Source organism: Diadema antillarum, unplaced genomic scaffold (assembly GCF_040938485.1).
Source record: "Diadema antillarum isolate AM-2024a unplaced genomic scaffold, OU_Dant_1.0 seq00001857_RagTag, whole genome shotgun sequence".
Classification (NCBI taxonomy): domain Eukaryota; kingdom Metazoa; phylum Echinodermata; class Echinoidea; order Diadematoida; family Diadematidae; genus Diadema; species Diadema antillarum.
The window spans coordinates 29,283-54,437 of record NW_027272529.1 but is presented as its reverse complement, the minus strand read 5'-3'; the positions used below and the strand labels follow the sequence as shown (position 1 = coordinate 54,437).

At 39.1% G+C, this 25,155-nt stretch overlaps 1 protein-coding gene across 1 annotated transcript in view; it reads right to left on the bottom strand.

Annotated features, from left to right (window-relative positions):
* The window catches only part of LOC139712786 (ras GTPase-activating protein 1-like), a gene marked incomplete at its 5' end in the record, with an annotated part of 67,277 nt that overhangs the window by 18,223 nt on the left and 23,899 nt on the right, over positions 1–25,155 (bottom strand). The window contains 6 exons of the mRNA XM_071624577.1: positions 486–633; positions 3,062–3,140; positions 4,031–4,178; positions 5,143–5,195; positions 7,206–7,237; positions 9,856–9,973. Coding sequence (XP_071480678.1) covers positions 486–633; positions 3,062–3,140; positions 4,031–4,178; positions 5,143–5,195; positions 7,206–7,237; positions 9,856–9,973 — 578 coding nt within the window. The remainder of the gene's footprint in view (positions 1–485; positions 634–3,061; positions 3,141–4,030; positions 4,179–5,142; positions 5,196–7,205; positions 7,238–9,855; positions 9,974–25,155) is intronic.

The following is a 25,155-nucleotide window of genomic DNA, read 5'->3' as shown; positions in this document are numbered from 1 at the left end:
TATAAAGAAACTTTTTTTGGCTGGCGTGATTCGTCAAGATAATGAGTTGTTTGGGAGTATTTTGAGATCAAAGTGTAAATAGTTTTGACTGTAGTATATAACTTATATCCCTGAATGAATGATCTTGTGCCTTGCCCATTCAGTAGTGGGTAGGCAGAATGTTACATGTTGATCGCTTGTGCCTTGCATATGATTCACTCTCGCATGGAATATCGATGTATAGTGCCAGGGCCCGATTTAAAATCGGTCATATTCAATAATAACGTACAGTTGTACCAACCATGATTGGATTGTTCTGAAATTGCAATACCATCTGCATACCTTTTTGGCAAGTATTTTGCATTTTCGTCATAACCCAACTGAAACTGTATTGTCACAGTGTTATTTCACACATGTGTGTACTTTTTTGCACCCTTAAAGCACAATGCTATGATGCATTCAGGTTGGCTGTAATGTTGAATCAGATGAGTGGTCGTTAAACTTACTCTTCTTGCTGAGATGCCCCTGCTTGATAATGGAATCTGCCATGCCCGTCATGATGTGCATTCCGATCCCGCTGCTCCGCCTCCTCCTCAGCTCCTCGTAGTTCACCGGTGACGTGTCTTCCGTGCTCGTCGTCTGGTTCTTGAATTTCTGCACAAGGAGAGAGAGCGAGTGTTTCATTCTCCTTACCAATGTACCAATAAAATACTGTAAAACCAGCAATCATAGTGTGCACCAACTTTCACAAATTTTCTAAGTAGTCAAGAATCACAAGAGTGTTATGTAGTCGAACGACTTTATTTACACAATGCCAGTGGCAATTCAGGGAAGTTTTAAGATGCAAAGAAGGCTGTGAGTTACAATTTGCGAAATTTTCATGCACAAATGTTTCTGGTTTTGCAGAACCAACAGCACACATGAATCAGTTGTAACTGCAAAACTGATAAACAAATCATTATCATTTTTTCTTTCATCGATGTAATCATGCCGACTTATGCTGTAAAATGCTTGATTTTGCTCATTAATGACTTCACACTTCCAGCAGCATGGAAGTGTCTGTACATTGCCAAAAGAACCTCGTGATTGGGGAGTTAAAACCACAGCATGGTTGATTAACTCTTCATGTGCCATGATGTAAACCCCCTGTGTGCCACATTATTCCGAGACAGTAATGTAGTCATGCTTTGGGAAAATACTCTGTGTTTCAAATGTATGCAATTTTCATAGATTTTTGTTGCCCTGGAAATGTAATGTGCAACGATGTAGAGAAAATGTCAAACTTTGCTTTGACGTCAATTGTATGACAAATCTATGATTGTTTTTCTTTCAAATAACTTAATAGCTACATTATTGTTGAGGCATAACTTTTGCACACAAAACAGTGACAGAAACTTAGAATTTACTCTCAAATCCAGTAGGGAACTTTGCTTGATAGTCAATCAACACATAAAAAACAAGCTACATGTGGCAGGAAGAGAATCGCAACAAAAGCTTTCAATGTACTCTGGCATTTGGCGATTTATTAATCAGTTTGGGCGGGTTTGTGGCTTTGAGCAGAATATGCAAACTTGGCACGCCGTCGACTGAGTCAGACATGCGAAAGTGGCACATAAAGAGTTAAAAGAGAAACACATTGTACACTGTAGCTTAAAGGTCCTGTTTACCTTTGGGAGCAGTGATTTAAAAAATTTTCAAGATATCACATGTGATGCATTTATGTAGGTCTGTTGTATCACAAAACACCCTACCATATAAAATTTTCACAATAAAGCCTAAAACATAAGGAGATATCAGTATTTCTCTCATTAAAGTGGAGGTGTCGTGGCTGAGTGGATAAGAGCGCTCGTCTGTGAACGACATGAGCGTGGTATGGTTCGTGGGTTCGAGCCCATGCCAAGCCCGACACGTTTGCCCTTCAGCAAGGCACTTTATCCACATTGCTGCTCTCCACCCAGGAGTATAAATGGGTACCCGGTAGGATGAGAAAGCTTATGTTGGTTGATAAGCATGTGCGCGCCTGTAAAATGGCTGCGACTGGCTGGAATGCTCCCCAGGGAGTGGAGAATGAGCACTGTTAGTGCTGGTTGGAAATAATGTATCCAGTGACCGGGGTAATAATAGTTTGTAAAGCGCATTGAAACCCTGAAGTGTGTGAAATGCGCTATATAAAAACCAGCTATTATTATTATTATTATATTAAACCATAACTGTAGACGGTTTAGTCTGGAAACATTTTTATTATAACCATTGTTCACATTTTGTGTATTTCAAAACACTTAACATAGATTATATGGATTCAAATTTTTACAGCGGTTGTTTCTATCCCTAACTCACATTCTAGAACTTTTTTGGGCTTTTTTGTTTCATCTGCAAATGGTAAATTATGCCTTTAATGCTGAATTTGTCACTGCAACAGTCATAGTCATAGAAAGATATGGTATTCAATTACAATAGGAACTAAAATCAATCTACAGCCACACAATAAGACTTTTTACGTCCAATATATGCAATTATCATCTATAAGGGACATTTTATTGGTGCATTTAAAATGCGTATTGTTGTCCGCTCAAGTTTTACAGTTCAATATGAGAGCATATTGAGTGAAATACATCTGTATTAATTCCCCATAGGCTACTTTTGTTACTGGCACTTCAATAATACACCATATTTTATCTCGTCTGTTACGCGAGCCCTTGTTGAGCGCGCACACGCTTGCTACTAGTGCGCGAAATCTTGTTACAATTCACAAGCCTACAAACATCTTGCTAGTTGCTTCATACGCAGTTGTGTAGGGCCTACTCCTTTTCCAGAAGTGAGTCAACTTCAAAGACGAGTCAAAGTACGGTACTTTTGTGCAGTTTATGATTTCTCTAAATATGATTTTAGATGATGATGATTATATTGGATGGCATTAATTCATAAAATACCAGAGAATATCGCACTCATTAGGGCCATTAGTGCACTCATCTTCGATTCGTGCAATATTCCCTGGTATTCCATTCATAGCCATCCAATATGATATAATTATTTCAGAGGGAATGTCCTTCATAAGAGGGTCCAGCAATCACATTAAGCCTACCTTTGGAGCTGTGGGGTCAAGTAACTTGTATCCATCGATGATTTCTTCTCTTTTGTAATGATCCACGATAGCATCCAGACTGGAAGGCAATACAGAAAAAGACACATTTGAACCAACCCCGGACAATAAAATAAAGTCATTTGTCTCAAAATATAAGCAAAGACACATGAATTGCCTTAAAAGTATATCTGCACATAAAGAACATCTTGTGTGTAACAATAGACAAGCCAACAACATCATGGCAATCCATTTGATGCACAAAAACTCTGCATTCTAACCCTTTAATACAGCTAGTAAGTGTTTAATCAGCCGACAAGCATTTGGCCTACCAATGAACATTGTATTCCTATTAATCATCTTATTAATATTTGAAAATCACCATTTGACCTCAAAACTGCCATTAATCCAGTCAACTAAGACTGCTCCCTGTCAGATGATACGCAAAATAACACTGACTCCTCTTCAGTCCAGCCAGAAAGGTATCATACGTCAATACGTTCTGTTTAACTGTTGGACCATTAGAGGGAAAGACACACACTCACTCAATCACAGGCAAGCATGCACAGACACACAAACACACAAATGAACATTACACATCCACTCACTTTGTCTGTCTATCTGTCTGTCTGTCCATCTCTCCCGTCTCACTGTGTGTGTCTCTCTCCCCCTCTCTCTCTGTCCCTATCTCTCTTTGGCTCTTCCCCCCTCTATCTATGTCTCTCTCATTTAATTATCATTTTTTTATTACTACAAAATTGGATATTTTTGTGGGAGTAATTTTTCACACTCTACCCTGCAAGATAAATTATGCGTGTTTTTAATTCCGCAGAATCAAGACATGACATACTGGCACACATAACAAAGAAAATATCCGCATGCTTTTATCTTTGCACGAGTTTCTGGTCACACAAAATGTGTGAAAACTTCCACAAATTTCCGCTTTTTCAGTAACCGCCAAACTCGGTGTACCTGTTGTAGTATCTGCCGCCCATGACATACTGCCGCTGCTGCTTCTGGATGCGAAATCGCTGGATGGTGTTTGGACCGCGAAACGACAGAGAGTAGTCGCCGGGGTTCTTGTCGCTATTTCTGATAAGGAAGCTCCCAACGTTCCCCTCTACAAAGGCAAAACAGAATGAAACATATTTATCATGTCGCTGTAACTGTCTAGGGATGTAAAAGTGAAAATATCTTCACTACTACATGTACACAAATGCTACAGAATCTGGAGAGACAATCTCAGGGGATGATAGACAAAGGAAGAGCTAAAAATTCATTGAGAATTATCAGTAATGAATTTAAAAAGTGACTCTATTCCCAATCAGCATTTCATATTTTGACAATCTCTTCAATGATATTGATAGAACCTATTATTACAAAGATGTTAATTATGATGATGATAAAAGTAATGGTAATCATCATCATTTTTTATCTTAATCATTATCACCATCGTCATCGTCATCACCATCATCATCATGATAATTACAATAAATAGCAAGTATTCATGAAGTGCCAATTCTACCCGGTAGGTACAGGAAGAAGTCTCTCTGCACAATACACTCTACAGCATCAAAGATTTTGCTGCAACTTATAAACATCTTGCTTTTCATCAATTTAATGTCCGATTATTCAGTGTTTTGGTAGTAGCCATGATGAAAATCATGGGCATAATGATGAAAATCATGGGCATACATACTCAAGTTGGACTTGAACCAGCGATCTCCTGATTGCTAGAGAGGTGTCACATCCACTAGACTACTGAGCTTCTGCTCAACAGCCAGTGATGGTTCTAATCCCTTTGTCTAGCAGCAACAGGTTCTGTGTAATAATTCAAATTAATGATTCTTCCTTCAAGTCGTTTTTATTGCAACTTAGTGACAGAATGCCCTTCATCGATGGAAATAAATGTGAATGACTTAACGATAAAAAAAACCCCTCATGGTTAGAGTCGTTAATTTTAAAGATTTGTGTGTGTGTGTGTGTGTGTGTGTGTGTGTGTGTGTGTGTGTGTGTGTGTGTGTGTGTGTGTATGTGTGTGTGTGTATTTATTAAAAATGATGGTTGGTGTCAACCAGCCTCACCTTTCCACAGTGTCTCTGCTGCATCCTCCTTTGACACATTCCCATGAAACCATCTGCAAAAAAAAAAATAAAGACAATTTTTACATGAGTCACCTTACCAAAACAAACAAACAAACAAACAAGTCGCCACAATCCAATATTAAAAGCACCACAGAGTAAAATAAAGCATCTTTCAATTCCTAAACTGCAGTGGGCAAGGAGGGAGAGAGAACTTCCTACATATATCGTGTTTCACGACTCCGTAATGCTGTACTTTTATATGGCAAGGCCAAGTCTTGCAGACTCAAGATCATAAGTCTGCACAAAACCTTCTGCCATTACTTTCTTTTCCTTTTTTTTTTTTTTTTTTTGGGGGGGGGGGTCACACTCTGAACATATCAAAAATACCTATCAGTTTCTTTTTCTATATGGACATTGACATACATAGAATGTTGTGTTCATTTCATCTTTACATGCAGAAATCTTTGAGAGTGAAACTTTGAAGGCAAATTTGCACAAAGCAATAATAAATATCTCTAGAAAAATAAAGGAGCACAGGAAATGAAGTCACAGCCAGACAATTTAAAGAAGCACCACAAGCAAATCTGGTTTTACATTATGGATTCACAACAAAATGATTTTTTTTTTCTCTCTCTCTTTGCCCTTGTAAACCATTAGCTATCAGTTGAAGTGGGAAGAGTTAAAAACAATTATAATGTTACATGTTGGAATGTGACCAGCTCTCGGACAGAACTTTCCTGCCAAAATTGGATCGGGTTTCTTTTCCTCTTCCCCTTTCTCTCTATCTATCCTCCTCTCTCTCCCTTTCCTTCCTTTTGTCACTTGGCCAGATATGCAGTCTTCTCACGTAACAATGTAAACACTTGCTCATTTACTTCCAATTTAATTATGATAATTATGATGCTATACTTTAAGCACTATAAAAAAAGAACTACAATACAGTAAAGTTGAAAAGAAAAGAAAAACTAATATCATTGTATACACTGCTCACATTAAAGGCCAACACACAATTACACATGAAATTGTAAATCATTAACCAAATCACACTAGATCGTGGGAACAACACCCTTCAGAATGATTTATTATCTTGCGTATATAAAGGGAAAAGTGGCTTGGTGTTTCAGTTAACTTCTGTAAAATCAGAAAAAAGGAACAGTACAAGTACCATCAAGAATGGATTACAAGAAAATTCTGCAATTTTTAAATTTGACATACTGTTGCAAAACAGGCTAAGGCAAATCAAAGGAGTTTATGTCATCAGCTCTCTATAATTGGGTTGTTTTCGTTGGTGATGCAGTAGCCATAATCTACTTTGGTTTTACAGTAATTATTCCTAAACTGATATAATGCTACATGAATGTGATGTCAAATATATAATTTCCCCTTCCTGAAATGATGTCTCAAAAGAGATTTGTGCACAAGCAATTGGGTGACTTGTGAGAGAACGACATCATCACCACCTAATTTGCATAGATGCATGTAACATGATCATAACTCATATCACTGTTCAAGTAGAACATACTATGAAATCTTAGAACTTTATGATTGTCTTCTTACTGTCCGAGTCTAAAATTAAACTTTCATTGCTTCCTTGAGGTACAAGTATTTACTCATTGAAATAAATCCCATATTGGAGTGGATTTTCACGTTACCCTTAATCTACAAATCATTCGAATGATTTTATGTAACATGTCACCATCAAATACATTGGGTCTGACTGGGAACAGAAGGCTCGTTGCTATTAAAGGTCTCGTTATGAGAATTTATTTCTTGTTGCAACTGCACAAGGAAGCTATTCAATAAGCAGTACCATCTATGCGTACACACGTTTGCAGTATGTTATGCTAATGGCACACAGCATCAACCAGAAATTTTAACAAATCCTAACTTTTAAGCGAACTGTCCAATTTTCCTCAAACTTCACAGATGCATTTTTCTGCATTCACTGAATTCAACTGACTCATAATGGGCTTGCTTCTGTGTACATGTACTTCTAACATTACGCTCAACAAGGCGAGAATCCAAGAATAACAGATCTGTGAAAGGATAAAATTATTACTTACACCTTGCCTTCATTTGGATCAATGTCACCTTCCTAGGGAGAAATGAAAGTAAAAGATGATCTCATGTTAAATGATATTCAACTTTGGGCCAGCAGGACTGCCTGCATTGGAATGTAGTACACTTTGACCATCATGTTAGCTTTGTTGCTTGTTGGGTTTCCCTTTTTACTCTTTACAAAAATTATTAATCTCAGCAAAAATTGTGATGGGTATTGTGTGATCATGGTTGAAAAGACCACATAATACTCTTCAAGCCATAGTAGAGCTTTATTGCTGAAAGTTCATACAGTGAGGAATTTGATACATTTTTTTTTCTCTGAATCAGCCATTATTACAGTCCGGGACAAATTCAATTCTTGTTTAATGATTTTGTTCACAAAAACTCAGCAAAATAATGATGAATAAAGAAAACTTGCTGGTGAGTCTCTGAATGGCAAAAATGGCAAAAATGGACATCTTGACAACTTAAAGGGATGGTATAGCTTTGGTTGAGATAGGAAGTCAGATTTTAACTTTGTACAAGGTAACTGGAAACTTCTTATGAAATATTAAAGAGCACACAATTCTAAGAGGAATTCAAAGTTTATTTAACAGAAATCTGTTTAAACCCATTGAGGACGGGCTGACTTTGCTACAACACGAATTTCCCATAGACCCTTGCCTGAGTATATTAGAGACTTGTCCTCAATGGGTAAAAATGACCGAAATACAGATGTATCCAGAAACAGAGGTCCTCATAATAGGTGGGTCCCAACTTTTATTAGGACCACTTTGTTTTACCCTTTTTTTCAATATCACAGCCATTTCAAAATCAATTTTCATAAAATAAACTATAAATTCCTCTTTAATAGAATTGTATGCTCTTTCATATTTCATAGAAGTGATTTCTTATTATCTTATAAAAAGTTAAAACCTGTATCCCCATTCCAACCAAAACTATACCCAGGGGCTGATCCAGGAATTCCATAAAGAGGGGGTGCTTTATGAAATTAAAGGGGGCGCCCGCACCCCTCCCCCATTTTTTTCTTTTTATTTCTTTTGTTTCAACAAAAAATAAGGGGGGGGGGGTGCGCCCGGTGAGGTCCTCCCTGGATCCGCCACCGCTACCATCCCTTTAATTGATTTCATAATTCATGATGAGTTTTAAATACTGCAAGTGCTTATGGTAGCTACGATCTGCAACACCTGAACAAGAATAAATAAATTATCTATTGCATGATCCACTTCAGCTTCTTATCCATGACGCTAATCTTTTGAGTGATCCACCTCAGCTTCTATCCAATGAGCTAGCTCACTGAGACATGATCATATTATTCTAACCAGGCTCTATGGAGGAGGTCAAGGCAGAAAGAGTGCCAGACTACCTGGATGAGTGGAAATAAAACCTGACAGCTTTTCAATTCATGAGCGAGCTATCAACGAGATCCCCGGATACTTATTAGAAACGAGAAGCAAAGTGCTCACTCCGAATAGCTTGATAGCATAGGAAAAAAACCCAACAACAACAGGAAACGCATTGACCCCAAAGTTGGGCCGAGTGCTAATATTGGATAAGGTGTCACTATCTTGGAAACACTTTTCAACGCAGCTGTCCAAACCACAGGTTGGTCATGCCTATTAAAAGTCAGTGACCGGTCCTTGTACCTTCACTTTAATCCATTGCTAGAGAGATACAGCAATCATCCATAGATCTATTAAACACACAATCCCCCAAGCTCCAGTTGTTATGCAAGGGGTTAATAGCATAACTTCCATGGCAAAGTACACAACAGACGCTGATCAACTAAACATAAACTTGCCCAATAAAATCTCAGAGAACTGACAACTCTGATAGAGAAAGGACATTAAAGGTACTGTTTACTGTTGGGAGCAGTAATTTAAAAAAAAAAATATTCAAGATATCACATTTGCTGCATATTTGTAGATCACTGGTATCACAAAACATCCTACCATGTAAAAATTCACAATAAATCCTAAAATAAAAGGAGATACCACTTTTTTTCTCAATAAACAATATCTGGAGATGGTTTAGTCAGAAACATTTTTATTATAACTATTGTTCACATCTTGTATGATATATTCAACAATACTTAACATCGGTTAAATACTGATTCAAATTTTTACATTCTTTCGTTGTTTCTATACATTTCCTAATTCATATTTTAGAACTATTTTTAAGCACTGAAGCAGGGTTTTTGTTTCATGTGCGAATGGTAAATAATGCCTTTAAACAAACACCAATATAAAACATAGAATGACCGATATGCAAATTACTTGATTTGAATCATCATGATTGTGAAGACATCAAATTTTGCATACATTCGCCCAAACAAAGAGACACCTCCACAAAAGTCCAGCTAACCTTCTTACCGCCTATAAGTACTCCGAAGGCATGCATTGGTACACTAATGGCCATACAATAATTATCCATAAAGATAGTACCACGGACATGACTCATCTTAGCAGCCCTGTGTACATCGCTTCTGATGCGCACTAATCAATCTGGACAAATTTCTTGCACGAATCTGGCCACAAGGTCATCCGTTTGTCAACCTTTTATATTTAAGCAAAATTGATGGAAACTCCTCCAAATCAGACTGACCAGAAAGAGCAAAAAAAAAAAAAAATGTTGCTGTGGCAAGAGTCTTACCACCGGCTTGACCAAGTCCTGGACAATGATCCCACTCTCCCCCGTCCTTTGTGACGTGACCCAGAGCCAGCCGCCACCGAGCTCATTGTGGACGACGAACACTTCGCCAGCGCTGAAACTACACAGAGACAGATGAAATGGGGAAATGAAGTACACAATTAAGTAAAGCTACAATGTACTTCATGCAATGTGCCTGTGAAAGATATGATTAAACACAATGCCAGAAATGTGACATGAAGTTTGAAATATATACTTTTGTTACAATGGCAGAAAATGTATGAATATCTAGCATTTGTGGCAAAGAGGAAATAAAGCAAAATGATTAGACTTTTTTTTTTTTGGGGGGGGGTTGCTGCGTTAAGGTCATATATCCCTTTTGCAATCGTCACAAAATTTTGTATTGTTGAAGAATAATCACAGTGTCTCCAAACAACCTGTATGAAATCTTACGATAAAACATGTCAGAGTTTGTAATAAAGAAAAACAGATTAGAAACTACACTGTAACCACATATCACTCAAGAATATGCTCCCCTTTTGTAAGGTGAGAATAACTGTTGGATCTTTTTCAGGGTCCAAATAAATTCACTGGAAATCTATAGTTTAACTTCCCCCTCCATCATAAAGACGTTTCCAGCTTTATTATTCAGAACGTATGAAAGGAATCTACGAAATCCAAGTTTTCCGAGTTGAAAGAGGGACACACAAACTTTAAGGCACACCTATCAGTGATTAATTACAGAACATAAAGCCACATGACACCGTGATATTAAAGGTTTGAAACACAATACATAATACTATGTCTGACTAGCATCATGGTGTAGTGAATATCTTAAATCATTGAAACAATTATCAAATGGTAGTACAACCTCCTTCAAGTATACAGCAAAGATGCTAAATGTACAAAGGAATAATAAACTTTCTCTTACTCATTCTCTTCAATCATTTGCCTGAACATACCTTGTAGTGTTTGTATAACAGGTTTTACTGACTACTAGAATTGAATAACTTTTTGCAGGCACAGTGCTTGTTGTAAAATATATTTCATCTCGATCTGTTCATCTCCATATTGTGTACATATAATTATCATTATACATATTGAGTTAATAATAATAGTATTCTAACTTGCTATTTTGTATCAAAGTTGTTCCATTGTAGATTGTACTTGCATACCCCAGGAGGGTGACTGAATTTGAACAAGTTGAGGATGGACTGATTTTACTACAACATGTATAATTTCCCATAGACACCTGCCCGAGTATACTCAGGACTCGTCCTCAACGGGTTAAGAAACTAACATAAGCCTCTTATCTTCCTTTTCAAAACATAAACCTCTACAACATTGTGTATGTACACATGTACACTTTGTAACACAGATGAATGCGCATCAATAAAGTAACAAATAAATACCACATTCTAAAAAGACACTCGACAAATGTACTCTCTTTGGTCAGAATACATCTCTAGAGGCATTATAAATCTTGTCCATGGATCATGCAGATTTCAACTGCGCAAATGCGCACAACATGATGACATGTACACTGATTGACCTCCCATAATAAATGTGTGCTAAAATGCACATGATGCAACATACGCATATTTCCCACCTGTTTTTATAGCCTGTCACAAATGTACACAATAGTAGTTATGTACATATGTATGATGTACTGTATGCATGGCTGTTTTAATGTGTATGTACACAGGTTGACCAGATTAATGGAGAACATTCTATGTGGTATCTAGTACATACAGGCTGACCAGATAAGTGGAGAATTTTCTAGGTGGTATACAATGTAGCTATACAGTACATGCATGTAACAGGAAATACATTATAGCTCACTCAATCTAGAATCATTTCACCCATTTCCAGAAAGTTCTGGGAAGTGCTTACATGTTTGGCTGAGTGAGGCACTGTCCCTGTAGCCCAATGTGATTGGTAGCTAATTTTGGTAATGATGTTTTGTACATAGTTAGGCAGTGAGTCATCCAGGTTTCCTGGAACTTGGACTGGCTAGTAGGTTGGAGAGAGTTATAGAATGTGCTAGAAGGGGGTGAATGGATAGTATATAAGCCAGAGAAATTCTGCAGTAGGCAGAGTACCCAACACCTCTGCTCTGAGAGTTACGTCACTTCTGGCTCTGAAGCGACTTGTTATAGTCAGTCCTGTGTTACCTGCTGACCTGTTATGTTTGTGGAGATAAGGCCTGGGAGACATTTTGCCTGCAGATAATTAATTTGCCTACATTGAAGATAGACTCCATATTTTTATGTCAATGGACATTGCTACGAAAAAGCTGTGACGGGCTGGATTCCTAGCTGGACAATATTAAGTGAATCATCATTCAACGCATCAACTGGACGTGGTCGTCACAACGTTTGGACTCTGCACGTTTTGCCGTGGACATATATCGTGGATTTTACCCCGGATCTATACCGTGGACTATCGTAACCTGCGCCTCTGGAGTTACATCAGAGGAATCATTCATCGGTGCATCAAGGATCATTCGTCTGTGCATCGAACATCGTATTTGGACACTTTCAAAGGATTATTTAATACGTGTAAGTGATTCCACTACCGATTTATAACTTTTTTTATTGATCATTGTTGTATTGATGTGACGCCGATTACCAGTCTGTACCCACAATATCACTGTTAATAAACCGCCTGAACATCAGTTGATTGTTTCTTTTGTGCGATCATTCTCAGAGTGATTTTGGTCGTAACAAAATTGGGGGCTTGTCCGGGAAGTGAATTTAAAGCCAAAACTTAGAATTTGGAACGTTCCGGAAGCCAGAATATTGGTACAGACATAATACCAGTTGAGTTGGTTGTTCAATTGTATATTGTGTGTAATACATTGTGACAATGTCAATCAGTACAATGGATGTTCAGGCATTTGTTCAGAGGACAGATTTGTCCCTCAAAGATTTGCAAAGGTTACGCAAATGTGATTTGACTGCTATTGCACAGCATTTAAGTGTAGATGTTCCACAAGGTGCAAGAAAGGCAGAGATTCTTGACTTAGTAGCTGGTCACATGGAGCTCAAAGAAGAAATTGTCACTCCAGATCAAGCTCAAATTTCAGATCAAACACGGCTTGAGCTTGCTAAATTGCAAATGGAAATGGAGAAGGAGAAGATGAGATTAGAACTGGAAGTGAAGGAAAGAATGGAAATGAAGAAACTTGAAGTGGAGCAACAACTGAAATTGCGTGAGATGGAATTGACTCATGCACAAACTGTTGGAAATCGTGAAAGGGCTCCCTCTGATTTTGATTTGGCCAAGAACATTCGATTGGTGCCAAAGTTTGAAGAAAACAGAGTTGATGCATATTTTGTGTCATTTGAGAAGGTGGCTAACAGTTTGAACTGGCCACAGGAATTTTGGCCCTTGCTCCTTCAAAGTGTGTTTGTCGGCAAAGCAGCCGATGTGTACTCATCTCTCTCTGAAGAGCAATCACGTGACTATGCTACAGTCAAGAAAGCAGTGTTGAATGCTTATGAGTTGGTGCCAGAGGCGTACAGACACAAGTTCAGAAATTCGTACCGCAGACCAGGCCAGACACATGTTGAGTTTGCTCGTGAAAAAGAAATGATGTTTGATAGGTGGTACAGGTCCCTGAAAGTGGATCAGGATTTTGATAACCTACGTGAGGTTGTTCTCTTGGAAGAATTCAAAAAGAGTGTTGCTTTCAGTGTGAGGTCACATTTGGATGATCACAAAGTGACAAGTTTGCATAAAGCAGCCTTGATGGCTGATGAGTATGAGCTGACCCACAGAAATGACAACCGACCACCTTTCAGGAATTTCTCTGGAAATAAGAGAGACAAAAATCAGTCGAGCAATCCAAAGAATGCTGGTCCTGAAAAAGGCACGAGTTCTGACACTTCATTGGCACCAAAGCCTCAATCTGACAAAGGGTCCAGTACAAGTGCAAATGTCATCAAATGTTTTCACTGTAACAAGACAGGGCATGTTAAGTCACAGTGTTGGAAGTTGCAAAACAAAACAAAGAAGGACTTGGGATTTGTCATGTCAAAAAGTGTCCTATCTGAAAACAGTGTCCCGTTCAGTGAAACACAGGCCATTGAAAGTCAATCTCCCAAATTCAAAGATAGGCTGAAGCAGGTGGATGAGAGCTATCGTAGCTTTTTGTTTGATGGTGAGGTGACCCCATGTACTTCTGGTGAGGCAGGTAAGCCAGTAGTCATCCTGCGGGATACGGGGGCCTCTCAGTCGTTGATGGTGGGTGGTGGTATGATTTTTCCACCAGATAGTGCAGTTAATGCAAAAGTCTTGATTCAGACTGTTGATGGCAGTTATATGTCAGTGCCACTGTATAGAGTGGATTTGAAGTGTGACCTAGTTTCTGGTCCTGTGACTGTTGGAGTTGTTCCTGAGTTGCCTATGGCAGGCATTGACTTCCTGTTGGGGAATGACTTGGCTGGGGACAAGGTGGTTGCGTCTCCAGTTGTTTCGGAGAAACCAGTGGTGGTTGCTGAAACTGAGCAGTTGCAGGAGGAGTTTCCTGGGATTTTCCCAGATTGTGTTGTGACTAGGTCTCAGGCTCGTAGAGCTGTTCAAGATGATGCGGATTCTGTTGATGTGGAGGAGAATTCCGGTGTTTGGTTGGCAGAAACCTTTTTCAAGGATTTGAATGATGGGGTTGCTGTATTAGGCTCCGAGGCTAACAGTGATGGGCTGTTTAGCAAGTCTTCCTTGGTTGAAGCACAGCAGGCAGACTCTGAGTTGAAAGGCTTGTCTCAGACGGCGTGTTCTGAGGCTGAGGCTGAAAAGGTCCCTGAGTGCTATTATGTCAAAGATGGCATTTTGATGAGGAAGTGGAGACCTCCCCATAGGCCAGCTGATGAGGATTGGACGGTGGTCCGTCAAGTTGTTGTCCCTCCCTGTTACCGCGGTGAGATCTTGAGGATTGCTCACGAGTTACCTGTTGGCGGCCATTTAGGCGTCAGAAAGACAAAGGATCGGTTCATGAGGCATTTCTATTGGCCGGGGTTGAATGTGGATGTGGCTGAGTTTTGCAAGACTTGTCACACATGTCAGGTGGCTGGTAAACCACAGCATTCAGTGAAGCCGGCGCCATTGATTCCGATACCTGCGTTTGAAGAACCATTCAGTCGGGTTCTAGTCGACTGTGTTGGACCTTTGCCTAGGACTAGGTCGGGTCATAAGTACCTCTTGACAATCATGGATATGTCTACACGGTTTCCAGAGGCTATCCCATTGCGAAATATCACTGCAAAGACTGTGGTAGATGCTCTAGTGCAGTTTTTCACTAGGTATGGGTTGCCCAAGGAAGTGCAGTCTGACCAAGGGTCAAATTTCATGTCAGGCATATTTCAAGAGGTGATGTATCGTTTGGGTGTGAAGCAGCTGAAGTCGTCAGCTTATCATCCCCAATCCCAAGGTGCGTTGGAGCGCTACCACCAGACCCTAAAGACAATGATTAGGGCATTCTGTGAGGAGTATCCCGAGGATTGGGATAAAGGCATCCCTTTCCTGCTGTTCGCAACGAGGGACTCCCCAAATGAGTCGACGGGTTTCAGCCCATTTGAGTTGGTGTACGGTCATGAAGTTAGGGGCCCACTGAAGCTCATCAAAGAGAAATTCATGACTGAGGATGATGAGGTCCACCTACTTGACTACGTGTCAAAGTTTCGTGAAAGGCTTTCAAAGGCTTGTGAGGTAGCTAGGGAACACTTGAAAGTGTCACAAGACTCTATGAAGAGAAAGGCGGACAAAAATGCCAAAGCTCGAACTTTCAACCCAGGTGACAAAGTTCTTGTACTGCTGCCCATACAAGGTGAACCACTGAAAGCCAAGTTCAGTGGCCCATACTATGTCAAAAAGAAACTCAATGATGTGAACTATGTGATCAGTACGCCAGACAGACGCAAAGATCAGAGGGTGTGTCATGTAAACATGCTGAAAGAGTACTATGAGAGAAAGGCTAGTCAGCCAGTAGGTGTAACCCAGGTGGTAGAAGAAGAAGTAGATGAAGAGGGAGAAGCTCGAGATGAGAATGGAAGTGAGCCCTCTAGTGCCAGGTTGTCTAACTCAGAGATGTTAGGGAAAGTAGATGAGGCACTGAACTACCTACCTGAAAATCAGAGGAAAGATGTGACTAGTCTGTTACATGAGTACGAAGAATTGTGTAAGGACAAACCAGGCTGCACCCCTCTGGCTGTACATGATGTTGATGTAGGAGATGCTGACCCTATCAAGCAAAACCCTTACAGGTTAAACCCGAGCAAACTGCAAAAAGTAAGGGAAGAGGTTCAATACATGCTAGACAATGACATAATAGAACCTAGTAAAAGCAGTTGGAGCTCCCCAATTGTCATGGTGCCCAAACCAGATGGGTCTCAAAGATTCTGTATAGATTACAGAAAGGTGAATGCCGTGACGAAAACAGACTCTTTCCCCATTCCCAGACTAGAAGACTGCATTGACAGGGTCGGAAATTCTGCATATGTCAGTAAAATAGACCTTCTAAAGGGATACTGGCAAGTGCCCTTGACCAACAAAGCCAGAGAGATTTCTGCCTTTGCTACACCAGATGGCTTGTTCCAATGCAAAGTAATGCCATTCGGCATGAAAAATGCTCCGGCCACCTTCCAACGGCTGACAAACCAAATCATTGCCGGACTTGACAATTGTGTAGTATACATTGATGACATCCTAGTGTACAGTGACACGTGGGAGGAGCACATTACACACTTGCGGCAACTTTTTGATCGACTCAAGGAGGCCGGATTGGTGATTAATCTGGCAAAGAGTGAATTTGCAAAGGCCAAAGTGGTGTATCTCGGGCATGTAGTCGGTCAGGGACAAGTATTGCCAAGAGAAGCCAAGGTAGAGGCTATACTAGGCTTTCCCATTCCCCAATCCAAGAAGGAGTTGCTCAGATTTCTGGGCATGGCTGGTTTCTACAGGAAATTTGTACCAAATTTCAGCACTGTAGTCACCCCCCTAACAAACCTGCTGAAGGGCAAGGCAAAGTACACCTGGACTGATGAGTGTCAAAGAGCCTTCGAGAAACTAAAGGCAGTCCTTGCTAATGAGCCTGTTTTGGCAGCTCCTGACTTTGCAAAGCCATTCAAGGTGGCAATAGATGCTAGCGATGTAGGAGTGGGAGCGGTTTTGCTCCAAGAAGATGAAGAAGGCACTGAACGACCAGTTAGCTACTTCTCCAAAAAATTGAATGCATACCAGAAGAAGTACTCCACAATTGAGAAGGAGGCTCTCAGTCTCATCCTTGCCCTCCAGCAATACGAAGTGTACTTGACAAATAGCAAAGGGGAGATCACGGTCTATACTGACCACAACCCCTTGGTCTTTTTAGACCGGTTCAAAATGAAGAACAACAGGTTGTTCAGATGGAGCATGATGACGCAGCCATATGCACTCAAAATCAAACATGTGGCAGGCAAAAACAATGTAATTGCCGACGCTCTGTCAAGAGTGTAACATGAAGAGAGTATCAAAGGTGAAAAGTTTTCACCACATATCATTTCCAGTGTATGTGTTTAGCATATTCATTAATGTGTGCAAAATAGTTTGATATGATTGTATAAGCTCCAAGAATTCAAGCAATATCATTGTAAATGGTATCCATGAAAAGAGAACATGGAATTAATACAGCTATCCAAAAGGCATGTGATAGTATGTGATTATTGTAGCTTGACTTGGATTTTACCTCACATTCATTGTAAATAATAATGAGAAATTGTGAAGGTAAAAGAAACCCTTGCTACGGCAAGGCTTTCTTTTTCCCATGGGGGATGGTGTCACAAATGTACACAATAGTAGTTATGTACATATGTATGATGTACTGTATGCATGGCTGTTTTAATGTGTATGTACACAGGTTGACCAGATTAATGGAGAACATTCTATGTGGTATCTAGTACATACAGGCTGACCAGATAAGTGGAGAATTTTCTAGGTGGTATACAATGTAGCTATACAGTACATGCATGTAACAGGAAATACATTATAGCTCACTCAATCTAGAATCATTTCACCCATTTCCAGAAAGTTCTGGGAAGTGCTTACATGTTTGGCTGAGTGAGGCACTGTCCCTGTAGCCCAATGTGATTGGTAGCTAATTTTGGTAATGATGTTTTGTACATAGTTAGGCAGTGAGTCATCCAGGTTTCCTGGAACTTGGACTGGCTAGTAGGTTGGAGAGAGTTATAGAATGTGCTAGAAGGGGGTGAATGGATAGTATATAAGCCAGAGAAATTCTGCAGTAGGCAGAGTACCCAACACCTCTGCTCTGAGAGTTACGTCACTTCTGGCTCTGAAGCGACTTGTTATAGTCAGTCCTGTGTTACCTGCTGACCTGTTATGTTTGTGGAGATAAGGCCTGGGAGACATTTTGCCTGCAGATAATTAATTTGCCTACATTGAAGATAGACTCCATATTTTTATGTCAATGGACATTGCTACGAAAAAGCTGTGACGGGCTGGATTCCTAGCTGGACAATATTAAGTGAATCATCATTCAACGCATCAACTGGACGTGGTCGTCACAACGTTTGGACTCTGCACGTTTTGCCGTGGACATATATCGTGGATTTTACCCCGGATCTATACCGTGGACTATCGTAACCTGCGCCTCTGGAGTTACATCAGAGGAATCATTCATCGGTGCATCAAGGATCATTCGTCTGTGCATCGAACATCGTATTTGGACACTTTCAAAGGATTATTTAATACGTGTAAGTGATTCCACTACCGATTTATAACTTTTTTTATTGATCATTGTTGTATTGATGTGACGCCGATTACCAGTCTGTACCCACAATATCACTGTTAATAAACCGCCTGAACATCAGTTGATTGTTTCTTTTGTGCGATCATTCTCAGAGTGATTTTGGTCGTAACAAGCCCATGGTCTAAATTTAAACCATGGATTCGGTGTGAACTACCTGTGAATTCGGGCCAATCTGCAGAATCCACACTCACACACACACTCACATGCACTCACACATAAAAAAAGTACTCACACATAAAGAAAAGTACACACACACAAAAAAAAAACACTGAATACACTATACATTATAAATACTCTGAGTACTCACGCGAGTGCACATAAATCCAGACAAAATTTCTGAAGTAATCAAAGCATTTTAGCTATCTCATACAGCCCATTACACTACATGTATCTATGCTGATTGCTACTGTCTCTCTGACCAGCCGGCTATCGACTGAGTAGTGGTACATTAATCCTGAAATGTTTCCATTCCATCGACTGGCCAACTAACTGGCACATCTCTTAAATGTTAGAAAGTGAATACAGTGTATAATGCATAACAGCTGTGCACTTACATACATGTATGTGGGACAAATTATATTCATAATCTTATATTCAACATTAAACATCACTTACATTTTGGTTGTCAAAACTGGTCTTCCAGAAATGTTCTTGTCTAAACCTTTCTTGAATACATCAAACAAATTACATGGATCTGCCATCAGTAGACAGAGTAAAGTAACATACTATATACATGATAGATGTTGTTTTAAAAACAAAAGAAAAGTACACAATGTTCTACGTTAAGATGAGACCAGAGCCCTGTTTTAATCAAAAGATATAATCAATTCTAAATTTCCTTGACACACTGGCTGCCACAGGCTTATGATAGAAATCAACTACATAATCAATTTTAACTCTTCATAAATCAGGGCCAAGGGCCTTGATTTATGAAGAGTTAAAATTGATTATATAGTTGATTTCAACAGTAAGTCTACGGCAGCCTGTGTGGTAAGAAAATTTAAAATCGACTTTATCTTATGATAAAACAGGGCACAGGACTACCAAGCTGAGGAAGACTTATATTCATCTGCTTCATTGTGATAACAATGAAATAAAATAAACTTGTTTCTTTTTGTTTATGTTTTATTTTTGATGGCAGTTAAAAGGGTTAGGGATACCATAATGGTTCAGTTGTAATTCCTATCAACAAAACCAATAAAATTATTTGCAGAGGACTTCAGTAGAAAGCAGGCAAGCTTGAAACAATAGAGAGCCATGATTGTTGATACACACATGTAGACCATAGATTTGTATTTATCCACTGTACATACATCAACAATCCTTTTTTTCCTTGGTTTTCATTTGATTTTCAGTACAACGTTGCTTTTGCTGCACTTCTACTTGAAATCTTTGAGCATTTTTTCCTTTTTTTTTAAATGAATGCCACAGATGAGAGACACTAAAGAAAGCACTTGAAAATAAAGTAACAGTGAACATAATAAATTTAACCACACAAACGCCAGTATTCATTCCTGAAATTTCCCACGCAAAAAATAGACACACACACACAAAGGAATTAATACCATTTTGTACATGAGGTATATCGTGTCCAAAGTCATTGAATTCAGAGGTTTTATACTATAAAGTATCATCGCCCCCCTCTCGTCTACTGCGGGGGTGGAGATGAGTGGAGGAAATGGAACTGTGTTGATGAGCGGATCGCATGCCCAGGGTACCCTGCCAAGCTAAACAAAACAAAACACCCACTCACAACTACAAACACCATGCAGAAAACAAGAAACAACACAACTGTGGATGAGCCCTGGCTTCCACTACAGAGTACTTTTCATATCCCGTAATATACCAATCTTTTATAACATGCACCAAGCCTGACATGCACTCTCTGTATGCTATTTAACACTTAAAAAATATCTCGCCCACACCCTGTGCACACAATGACATGTAAATCTATGTATATTTTCCTATTTTCTCTCTTAAACCATGAAGGAAAAAGTATGAATAGTAATAATGATAATAATAACAGGCAGAATTAAACTTCCTGCATTCTTACCAGGTTAGTAATAGACACAGTTGCCACTATTCTCCCTCCCCAAGGTGAAATCTAAACTCACATTTCCTTATACATTTTTAGCACTGTCTTCACTAGATTCTACAAGCAAATAATTCAGTATAGTGTTCTCATTTCTGATGAAATAGATGCGGTCTAACCACTTTTCCCATATTGTCAGTACAAAAAAAAAAAAAAAATTATTCTGTCTGAATGAATGCAGACATATTTTTCCTACCTCCTTTCCATGTGCAAAAATGACAAAATATATTTCAAACCTTCCTCTATATCACACAGAAATATTTTCATCTACTCTAATAAAAATGAACATTTTTTAATGCTTAAAATCAGTTCCTCGTGATGGTACTCACTCCACTTTTGTATACAATATAGAAAGAGGTACAGTACCAGCATAGCATATTGTAGTCTTGTAACTCAAAGTTACTAATACCTTGTACAGCATAATTAGAAACACACACACACACACACACACACACACACACACACACATAAATCATTTATATTATATACACAATACCTAGAAAACTTTTATATTCCTACATTGCAAAAGCTGACAAAAGGGTACATGCTTTTTGTACAGTGAGCCCGTAAATTAGATTTCAAATAGATCTAATGTGAAGCAGACAGCATTGTTGCTCTGCAAATACCATGAAGTCCCCCTAACTACTCCACATGATCCACCATTTCCATCACTCTAGCGAGATACATCGTACTCTCCGCCCAGCACAGTGGCTACCTCTTGTGCTATGGTGGCTTGCCATTCTCTCAAAAATTTGCAATTTTCACCAAATTACATTCAATTTTCATCTCACGTACTCGACCACAGTGCACTGAGCCGTGATCTCTATGACTGGCATAGCCACGGCGATGGGTTTTCGCCCCTCCTTTTTCCGCAAAGGGCAATTTATGTCCGCTGCAGACGAAAGGGAATTTCATATTTCAAGTCTTGTGGGCTCCCTGTCACAGATTCCTGGCAACAGTGACTGCACAAAAACAATTACGCCGCACAATGGCTTCTTTTTCCCCGGCCGTCCCACATTTCTTGTGTATTTGCCGTCCCTATTTGTATCAATTGACGAGGGCACCCTCGGATGTCGGAGCTGACGCAAATTTATCGAACGACATTTGGGGTGAGCGCTAGCAGCATCTCCTGCCAACTCATACATATGGAGTCTGTCAGGAACAGGGATATGATTTCAAACAAATATAGCTACCTTGAAAAAAAAAAAGGATAGAACATTCTAATCCTCAGCATTGGGTTTTGCAGAAGCTCTCATACAATGTACAGTTGTATATCCATGGCAAAAGAAGAGAGAGTGATAATTTCAAAACGAGACATGAAAACTCGTCACATTGAGGACGAGTTAGGTGATACGCTTGTGGTCATCAGATGACAGTCATCTGTGATCGACAAAGAAAAGAATGTGATATAGGCACCTTGAAGTTATATTGAGCGTGCATGCGAAACCGTTTCTGTAACCACTCGGCCACGGGTCATCCACGGAAATGGTAAGACAAAAAAACAACAACAATGTATTGATATAACGGGGGGAAAGTCAATGCCCACTCAACTAACGTGGCCGTGTGAACATCTATTGCATTGCTAGACGGAAAAGCGGCCTTGTAACGACTGAGGTCGCTATGCCATTTCTGGCAACTTGGGAAAAATACGTCCCGCAGACATAAAACCTATAATCGGCTGGTTTTGATACCTTGCCTTTAATCACAATTTTCAGTGTAATGACGTCATCAAATTACAAAACAATGACATGGTCTTGAAAGAAAATTGTTCAAAGTACAACACCTCAGTCGTCGTCATTACATACTATGATCGGTTTGACAAAGTCAACCTGCAAAATTTTGCTGCAGTCGAAGCAATGTGGTCTCCAACACACAAAAAAGAGGGATATGGCGTGTGTGTGTGTCTGTGTGTGTGTATAGGTGCGTTTATATACGAATGTGATTTCTACATGGACGAATATGTAATACAAAATTGAAGAAAAAAAACAGTAAAGTAGCTAAGTATTTTGTTTCGTGATCTTGTGGGGTTCGAACCCGCAACCTCAAGTCTCTGAGACGTCGCCTTTAACCACTCGGCGACACGTCTCGACGGGAAAATATGGGGAACGTTATGGACTTGATAGACAGTTGTTCAGTATATAACACATTCATCGTACGTTGTCAGTTTGCTATTGACATGACGATCTACCACATGAATATGAGGCAGGCATTAGTACCTGTATGAAATTATTATAGGCATGGTTATCAAATTGCCCTAAAATATCCTTATAATTGCCTTATTTTTACACACAGTTACGCTATCCCTTTAAACTCGTCACAGTTTAATTAGAATCATTAACATCATACATTAGTACCATATTCAGTTCCATAGCTGATCACGTTTGCTAATCAATTAAGAGTAATTGTCTAGAATGTGTCATATGGCCAACCTGTATACACACGTATATACACACACACAATGCTAAATGTATGTATCAAACATCTGTAATACAGCTTTGAACTAACTATAGGAATTATCGCTGCACTTATCATCCATACTTTTTATCACTATCTGAAACTCCACAAAAACCACTAATTGACAAATAATCATCAATACAGAAGACTGAATACCTTTTTTACAATGTATAGCTTGTTACATGTATAAATCAGCACAAAGTAACCACGACTACATTGTGTTACTGAATTGATATGAACAAATTTCATTTTGTTACAGTATACTATATCAGTTTGAAAAGCCCAACCTGCAAAACTATAATTTTGCAGCAGTTGAAGTAATGCAGTCTCCAACGCAAAACAAAGGTATACTGTGTGAGTGTGTGCGTATAGGTGTGTTTACTTGCAAACGTGATTTCTACATGGACGAAGGTGTAGTACTCCATTGAAGAAAAAAAGTTAAAAAAAAAAATAATTTTCTTTCGTGCTCTTGTGAGGATCGAACCCGTACGTGTGCAACCTCACGTTTCTAAGACGACGCCTCTAACCACTCGGCCATACGTCTCGACGAGAAAATTAGAGGAACGTAAGCTTATGTACGTGAAAGATGAATCAGGAATCGTTTGGTCCGCATTCCATTCTCATTTTCAGTTTTAAATTGCAAAATTGTCAACCTCATGAGGAGATTTCAAAGAATAAAATGCATGATTACTGCAGCTTATTGTCACAGCTACAACATAAATAAGTTTCAGAGGAAATGAAGCAAAATCAGCTGAGATAAAGGTGCTTAAACGTTGTCAAGTCAATGCATGGTTTCTAAAAAAATCACCTCCCATAGACATAACACGTAAACTTGTCCGATTTTGCGTCTTTACCTTTAAACACAATTTAAAGCATGATGACGTCATCAAATTTCAAAACCATGACATGGACTTGAAAGGCAAATGTTCAAAGTACAACATATCTGAATTTGGGATAATATTGAGCTTAAACAACAGAGATACGAGCAAATGAATGTCAGAAACAGTACCTCAAAAAAATTAATTCCACTTTTTTGATTTCAGATGACGATATGATGACGTCATAATGTAATTATGGAAATAATGATACTTGAAACGTCATGTCCAATTTATATGCTTTTGTAATATGCAATAAAAACATAGGGTCACCTGACGTTTTAAAGAGCTATGGCGAAATAAACAAAGACATGTTTTTTCACTATATTTGCACATAGACGCGCACGCGAAATTTGAACTTTGACGCAAGTGCATTGCTTTGTTATTTGTAGGAATCGATTAGAAATCAATGGATATTGTTGCTCAAAGTATCAGGAATCCAAATCTGTCAAAAAAAGTGTATTTTCATGTTGCTGACGCGCTGTGCGCGCGAAAATGCGCGGACGGACGCGCACGCGCAAAATTGTTTGAAACGCATAAAATTGTCTGAAACTTCGAGATTTCCCATTGGAAAGTTGTTTTGAGCCTTTTAAAATTTTGACGCGCGCTTACGCGCACTTAATGATGTCCTAGGTAATTAGCATCAAAAGAAGTAAGATAGAACGTGACCTGAACTTTATGTCCACAAAAAATGATACAGAAATGACCTTTAGTTATGAAGTTATGATCGATCATGTAACATGGTCCAAAAATCACAAAATGGCGCCTAGACGACGTCATAGATATGTTACTGTCATGAAAACCTTATTGTGGCTAGATATTGTCATGAGACATGTTCCCTGAAAATGTCATGTTATTCCGTAATGTCATTCTTGAGATATTGATGACACAAAATTGTCCAGAAAGAAAGAAGAATAAAAAGAAATAAAGAGAGATTTTGACAATCACAATAGGTGATACGCTGATAGCGTATCACCTAACGAGACATGAAAACTCGTCACATTGAGGACGAGTTAGGTGATACGCTTGTGGTCATCAGATGACAGTCATCTGTGATCGACAAAGAAAAGAATGTG